The sequence below is a fragment of the Adiantum capillus-veneris genome, chromosome 7 (assembly GCF_014529385.1).
Source record: "Adiantum capillus-veneris isolate H3 chromosome 7, ASM1452938v2, whole genome shotgun sequence".
Lineage (NCBI taxonomy): Eukaryota > Viridiplantae > Streptophyta > Polypodiopsida > Polypodiales > Pteridaceae > Adiantum > Adiantum capillus-veneris.
The window spans coordinates 99,313,413-99,321,835 of NC_140937.1; the positions used below are offsets into that span (position 1 = coordinate 99,313,413).

General features: G+C 42.0%; 1 protein-coding gene across 1 annotated transcript; it reads left to right on the plus strand.

Annotated features, from left to right (window-relative positions):
- Positions 1-3,664: 3,664 nt before the first annotated feature.
- On the plus strand, positions 3,665-4,033 carry LOC147454309 (uncharacterized). The gene has a single exon (XM_086517316.1). The coding sequence runs from the start codon at positions 3,665-3,667 to the stop codon at positions 4,031-4,033; it is 369 nt and encodes a 122-aa protein (XP_086373442.1).
- The last annotated feature ends 4,390 nt before the right edge of the window (positions 4,034-8,423 follow it).

The window sequence follows — 8,423 nt, forward strand, 5'->3', positions numbered from 1 at the left end:
GCTATAGGTCTTCCCTCCTGGAGAAGTACCGCACCAATTGCTTTATCACTAGAATCAGTCTCTACCACAAACGCCTTAAGTGGGTCAACGATTGCTAGGATGGGAGCAGTGGCTATAGCTACCTTGAGTTGTTCAAAACTGCGTTTTTGGGCTTCTTCCCAAGAAAAGGTCTCACCTTTTTCTTTAAGTTGATCCGTCATAGGAACAACGATTTTGTCATAATCACGTAAGACATTGTCCATGAGTGCCATATATGTAGCTGGAGCATTGGTTAAACCAGAGTCTTACCACGCACCGAGCGAGTTTTTCCGAGCAAAGACAGACCCGAGCAAGTGTTTGTACAAAATATAGTAAATTTTATCATCAACAAAATATATATTTTTGTTATATATTGAGCTTGTGTCTGCTCAAGATAACGGGGTATCCATCAGAAAGAACAATGCTAAGTAAGAAAAGATTCTTAGATCTCTCTCTCGCTCGCTCGCTCGCTCACTCGCTCTCTCTCTCTCTCTCTCTCTCTCAAATGAGCAACAATATCACTATCATTGGCAAAAACTTCGTTAGTATGATCAACACACTTTTGGAGGCACATTTGCTTAGTGAGTTTGTCCTACCGAATAACATCTTTAACAAGCCAATCCAAGGCATCATATGAGATAGCATAGGGCAAAGGAGAAAGTAGGCACCCTTGTCTTGTGGATTTATGCAATGGAATAACATCTGTAAGAGTACCATTAACCGAAATTCTAGCTGACGCATTCCCAAAAAGAATGTGAAAAAGAATCTGCCCAAACCCTTATCATATAGACTTTGAAGTATGAACTCCCATTCAATTCTATCATAGGCCTTATCATACGCTCTGTGGCCGATTGTTTATAAGAAGATATTTTAGAAGAGAGTTTTTTGTAATTTTGTAGTGCAGTCATGGAATGCAATTGTGAGGAATGATGTACATGCAAAGGAGAATTTTAGGGCTTGTCTCACTGTCTTGATGCATGTGCCTCGATTATTAATTAACCATGCTAAAAGTCTAGTTTGATGGGGCTGTCTTCTTTGTCTAAGCCAATTTTCACCAGGAAGACTTAAACTACTGCGTTGGGGAAAAAACATGCCCATTCTACCTATTGACTGGTGTTTTAGGTCGAGCCATTATTTGATAGTTTATAGTTTAGCTTCTTTTTTATGTGCCATATCCGTACGACAGGCTAGTCATCATCATTGATGGAGTCATGCTTGAATGATTGGAAGATCTAGACCAATTAGAATTGTAAGTGGGAGATATGAATACTGAAATAGTTATGACTTGAAAAGTAATGGTGTTCAAAGGATCCTCTATCCTCTTGACTGAGTGAGAGAGAGAGAGAGAGAGAGAGAGAGAGAGGATCTTGCAAGGAAGTGTTCACCAAAACCTTTTGTAGGAATCAATGGAAAAAAGAACATTGAATATATTAACAACAAAAAATTTGAATTTTACCGAGTTTTACGCTAAAATCCTCATCATATCTAATAAGCAATGAACTATTCTGCTCTTTGAATGTTGTACGTTGGTGCTTGTACTACTACTTGTAGTCAGCTGAAATATTGGCAACTGCAAGAGTCCTATCATAGTAGTGCAAGTTGTTGCTCATGTCTCCTGTTTCTTCCCAATATCAGATGGCCAATTAGCTGTTACTTGCTAATTGCACCCGCATGATTTACTACTTGACTTCCATCGTCCAATGCTCAAGTGTATCATGCAGCCTTGCGCTACAGTATGGGGTATTGTACGTCCAAGTGCCAGCTTTGATCGCTCAACCCCAGCCAGTCCCAATCCATCTTCTTGCCATCGATTGCAATCCTTTGTCTTGCCATCGATCGGGATCTTTCCCCTCGTCTACTGTATGCCTGCTCTTGTGTTTTGCATGAGTTGATGAATAGATGAGCAAGAAAGTGCCCAAGACTAAACTCAAAACCACTCCCGAGCTCGACCCCAAGCCCGAGCCCAAAGGTGGCGCTCAGATCCTCAATAGGGTCTCCTCCAGCCTGGCTCCCATCTTGCAAACCTCGAAGACCACAAGGCATGATGCCCTCAAGCGAGTATGGGACTACATCAAGGCTCACAAGCTCCAGAGTAGTACTGAGAAATTGCATATCTTATGTGATCCTCCCCTTAAGAAGGCATTTGGATGAGACAATGTTAGTGCTCAAGTACTTGAGTCCCCACTTGTCATCACATTTTTATGTTGATGCTATCAGGCTGTTGTCGATGCAGACGACAGAGGCCAAAAAACTGAAATGAGTAAACGTCAAAGTGGACATCAAGGCAGAAAAGCTTATGATGGTTATAATTCCTCAAGTAATTAAGCCAACGGCTTCATGAGTGCAGCTAGCTGCTTGCACTTTTAGCAAAGCGTGTGAGGGGATTAGTGGCAGACAACTCAATGTCGAGGGAAAGGCATATTTGGGAAATATTGCAATATGCCACTAGTGCAAGTCATGGTCTGATGAGCCTTTGGAATCACTCACACTACTCGTCCAGCTTTGTTGATAACCTATTTGAAAATTTGATGAGGCAAGCATTTCGAAACGATCTGCGGACAAACATGAAATGCTCACTTCTCCTCTCTCTCTTTCTTAGTAAAAAAGTATTTGAAAATTTGATGAGGCAAGAATGAACCAGTGTTCACTAAAAACTTTTATAAAAACCAATGGAAAAAAGGAAAGCTTTGAAAATATACCGGTTTTTAGAGAAATTTAGCCGGTTTCCTTCAAGGCAACCCTCAAAACTAGCGGGGAATTTTCGTGTTTGTCCTTAAAAAATACACTAAAGGCCGACAGAGCATTCCGTGTTTGTCCTTAAAAAATACACTAAAATGAACGATCTTCTCTCTCTCTCTCTCTCTCTCTCTCTTAAAAAAAAAAACCCTCTAAAAGAGCGCGCACCGGTGCGCGCTCTTTTAGAGGGTTTTTTTGTATTGAGAGAGCGTATGTCTGGTCAATTTTTTAAAAAGCGGTCTCTCTCTCTCTCTCTCTTCTTTCCCGTCTCGTCGTGCGATTTTGTATGCGTGCCAGGCATGCCATCGCTCTCTCCCTCGTGTAGCGGGCCTCACCGACCTACGGTGGCTCTCTCTCTCTCTCTCTCTCTCTCTCCCCCCCATCAGGACCCCTTGGGTTGCTTCTCTCTACCGTGCTTGCGGAGCTGTGTGTGTGTGTGTGTTTTCCATAGCGGTAGCTGGTTAGAGAAGAGAGGATTTGAGGAGGGAGCAGTGCAGTAAGCGGGGGAGGAGGGGCCAAACAGATGTGAGGGCTTGGGGGAAGCAGAGGAGCACGGATGGCATTGTCTCCACAACATGCCGCTGTTGGTTTGGACGATGCGAAGGAAGATTTGCGGGCCTCGTTCAGAAGGCAGACAACATAGGTAGTCGACGCAGAGTAGGGTGAGAGAGAGAGAGAGAGAGAGAGAGAGAGAGAGAGACGCCTATGTCTGTGTCGCGCAAGCATTCTCTGTCTCTCTCGCTCGCTTGCTCACGATAGGTCGCAGAGAGAGAGGGGGGCTGACCTGGATTTTCCAATTGGGGGGGAGCCTGGACGGGGTGGAAAGAGAATATCCGCTTGCATCACTCAATAAAAAAGAAACCCTCAGAGGGTTTTTTTTTTTTGAGAGAGAGAGGATCACTACACGTAGATGGGCGAGCTGAAGGCAGTAGGGGAGGGCATGGTGCCGGCGCTGCAACAGGCAGCAGGGACAGTAGTGGAGGCGGTAGTAGCTGTGGGGGCAGAAGAGAGGGAGGCCTTGCGAATGGAAGAGGAGGGGGCATGTTGGCGAGTGAGGATAGGGGATACTCTCTGGAGTCTGAGTAGGAAGCACCTTGGAGACTTAGCTCTTTGGCCCTTTCTTCGCCATGCTTGTCGCAAAGAGCTGGGTTGTCGAGACCCCATTCGCCAGCTTCTTCGTGGCTCTCACCTCAGCCATGCTTGTGTTGTACGAGCCCGCCGTCATGCTAACAGAAAGAAGAGTTGTCATTGGTGGGAGCGCTTATTTTGGTGGTGGTGATGTCTTGTACTTGATGCTATCAGCAGCTTAATGAGGTGCGATCTTGTGAAAGTTCCATGCTAATAGCCAAGCTGAGTGATTGAATCCGCAGCGTTGAATGGACCAATATTTTGTGATCCACAAGGATGAAGGGCTTCAACCATTTCTAACTTTGTTGAAGATTTTTGCATCTTGTTGGTGTTCCATGTGTACAACCTTATCTTTTCCTCCATTGAGAAGAAATTTAACTTCATTCCAAACTCAGCAGCATTGAAGCTCTTAACGAATTTTTGAGCAATTTGAAGATTGTTAGGCATTGCTTTTGAAAAGATTCTCAAAAGCTGAAGCAATGCAACATATACACAGTCCTCTACGTTCCCATTTACCTGACAGGTCTTCTAAGGAGAGCGCGGACACAAGAGAGCCAGGCGAGCTCTTTAACGAAAAGAAAACTGCATGCTCGTCTGATCCAGAGGTTACATTTGCATTCACAATAGGAAAATCAGGGCGGCCATTTTCCTGAACAACGAAAACGGTAGTAAGCAAGGCAGACCCAACAGTGGGATAGCTCTGCTAAGAGGGCACGACCGACATGAGCTCTTCCAGAGACTTTTTTTTAAAAAAGAGATTGAGAGAGAGCGAGGAGAGAGAAAGAGAGGGGGAGGGGTTGAAAAAAAAACCTAGGTTTAGTGTAATCCCACCTGCAAATTTTGAGATTTACCTCTAAATTTTAAATTTGAAAGTGAAAAACCTACAAAATCTAGAGAAATTTAGCGTCATTCGATGTAAAGACCTTCAAATTTAGTCAGTTTACCACTAAAATTCTCATAGGTAGGTTTGCCAAGTTTTCAAAACAAAGTTTTTCTCGAGCACTAGTCCCTACCCGTACATGAAAGAGTCCACGTCTCTTTCAAAGAGATTTTTTGAATTTTTTATACTATGTAGTTGTTGAAAATGACAACAGTTGAACTTGAGGACCTTCTTGCCTCGTCTATTGTGAGTCTCCTTGCCCAACTTCTTAAAAACCAAATTTGTCAATGATTAGGGACCCTGAGATTTACCTTTTCTAGCCAACACAGTTGTATCAACGTGGCACAATGTTGTTTGTTGTAGCACAACCAACCTCCCAGTTATCCCTTTGAGGGGGTTACCTTATGGGGTGCTAAGAACCGAGTCTTGGGCCATATCATTCTGCAAGATGATAGATGCAATGTTAGACTACCATCCATCTGGGTCGAGGCATGACAGACAACTCAGCAGACTAGGTACCTCGAGCAGTCTAGGAGCTTTGAGTTTTGCTCATATTAACATGGAAAATTTAAGAGAAGGTTTTTACACTAAATTTCTCTAAATTTTGTAGGTTTATTCACCTTCTACTTTGAATTTGAAGATAAATCTCAAAATTTGTAGGTGGAATTACACTAAACCTAGATTTCTATCGATATGGGTAGGTAAAAGAGAACTAGCATGTGGACAAAGTTGTCATAAGAAAATTGTTCATAGCTTTATCAACCTTGCGTACTCTTCTATCAAAGCACTCTTTATAATCCCCAACCATTACGACCTCCCTTGACACATTTGTCACCACCACCTTTGGCAACACCACTAACTCCCACTCCCCCCCCCCGATAGAAGGCTACCTATGATGGTGTGATCCAAACTTTAATATATACCATGACGTGGATTTTCTCAAAATAATAGCCTCATTGCAATAATAGAATTGTTTTCAAGTTTCCACCATTTTCTCTAAAGTAACTTAAAATCAATAGCATGTTATCGTACATCAACCCACAATAACTTGAGGTAGAGCAAGAGAAAGGAGGAGGAGGAAGAAGAAGAAGAACAAGTGAAGAGAAGATCAAGCTCCCAGACGCTCCTTATTCATGATATTTGTTCGAGTGGCAACAACCTTACTCTTTTAGTGTAAGTCTCGTGGTCCTACATGTGGGGGGTAGGAATAGGAGATTTATATCAATTGGAATCATGGTGCCACTATTCCCAACAAGGATCAATAGTGGTAGAAATGAGCTTTTAATATCTGAGGACAACTAGTTCCAAGAAGAGGAATATCAACATGCCATTGTATGAGTTCCAATTTTTTTGGCCCATCAATAGAAACATTCTACCAAACCCTTGTTCAAGGGGTTTTTTCTGTCAAAAATTTGTGGTCGTTTTACCATTAAAATTAGGTGTAGTCTTGTTTTAGTTTTTTTTTTGTGCTTGAAGTCACCTAAAAAATCCTGTTTGGTTTTTGGTTTGTATACTGTACCTTGGCCACTCTTGCTCGGTTTAGGGATTGCTCGGCAAATCTCGCTCGAGACTTGAGATTCCTCATTAAACCAAAAGGCATAACCAAAAATTCAAAATGCCCGAACCGTGTTCTAAAGGCAGTTTTGGAGATATCTTGCAAAAGGATACGCACCTGGTGGTACCATGAACGAAGATCTATCTTTGTAGAGTATCTTGCCCCATGGAGTTGATCAAACAACCTATTCACTCGAGGCAAATGATACTTGTTCTTGATGGTTATAGAATTTAATCTGCGATAATCTACACACATGCGCATAGTACCATCTTTCTTTTTTACCAATAGAATTGGTAATGCCCAAGGAGAAGTGCTAGGTCTAATGAAACCACGAGTGTGGTAGTCAACCAACTGACTCTCAACCTCCTTGGCTTCTTTAGCACTCATACAATAAGGTGGTTTACTCACAGGTTTAGTGCCTAGCAGGACATTTATGACATGCTGCACATCACATGTAGGGGGTAAACTCGACGGTAAAACACTTGAGAATACATCATTATACTCCGTGAGTAAGTGAGTCAGATTTTGCCGTGCAAAAGGAGAAAGTAAACTAGAGTTATGCTAGGATGGAGAATCTTGTAATGCTTGTAATGTTTGTTTTACAACAGTTGCACGTTGCTCAATAGAATTAAAATTGAGAGCACTTTGCTCGTTAGATTTTTAACACTTTGCTTATCATTAGAATTCATTGCACTTTGCATACCATTACTAGAATTCACAGCACTTTGCTCTTGAAAATTCACAAGACTTGGAGACAAGCAGTAACACAAAACGACTTCATCTATTAAATCTGCTTTCTGTAAAGTCAAAAGCTCGATTGTACATATAAGATGTGCAGATGGTATATTTTTCTCATCAAGTAAAAGCACATGTTTACCATTGTCCATAAAGGATAAGGAGTTGTGTTCATAACTAGTGTGCAATGTGTCTCCTAAACCACACAGCTACTCCCGTCCTAAAACCACATCAGCATAGTCCACGTTCATAACTTGAAAGTCAAGGGTCATTGTATGTTCTTTAACAATAAGCTCAACTACTTGAACTACCGTGTCCCATACTTCTTTATCATTGTTCGACCACATACTTCTGAGAGCAGGGAGTCTATGTAAACTTCAATTTCTTGACTAGCTTATAGTTCAGGAAGTTATGAGTTACATCATCATCCACTAAAATACAAACACGTTGTCCGTTAATAGTGCCATGCATGCGAATCAACTCGTGGGGGCCAAAGGTGGGCTACCACATAAAAGTAGGCACACAATATTTGTGCTTTTCTTCCATATGAAGAGCCTCTATAGCACAATATTCAGGAGATGAATCTAATGTGAGGTGTTGCACCATGTGCATGGCCTTTTCTTTGCCTTGAAAAAGAGGACAATCCTTCTTGTTATGTTGGTCGGAAAGACATCCTAAACAAAAATTGTGTTTCTTTGCACGCTCAAAATCAGCAGTGCTGAGAGACCCATGTGGAGTATCTCATGATTGCTTAGGCTTCTTAGCCTCTTGTGGGCATGGAGAATAGATTGTCTCTTATTCCCCCTGGAATGTGTGGGAGATCTACCTCGCCATTGGCTCTTAGCCATATTGCTCTTAGCAAAATTATTCTTAGAGTAGGGAATATTTCCCTTCCTCTCTGGATCATCGTCATATCTTTGGGCATGACTGATGGCTTATTCCAAAGTTTTTGGATGTTGGGTCTTGACATGAAGACCATAGTCTTTGTCAAGCCCGTATTTAAACCCCGTATCTTTGTAATTCATCTAGACCTTCTATTTTTAATATGATTTCTTAATACTTCGCAAGGTACTGTGTGAGGGAGAGGCCAGACATGCGGCATGCATCCCATGCTAACCAATTCTTATCTTCTTCATTGAAGTCCAAAAACTCTTTGGAGAAAGAAGCTTGAAATGAAGCCCAAGACGAAGGACGAGAATCTATTGGAAATTTCATCCACCACTTATAGGCCTTGCCTTAAAGAGATAGAGTTGTTTCCACAACCGTCTTTATATCCGGGGTGTGTCTCAACCTATGAATATCACTCCATTTGTGTAAGAACGTATTGACCGCATCCTTGCGATCACACTCTTCGCCGTGAAACTCAGGAAT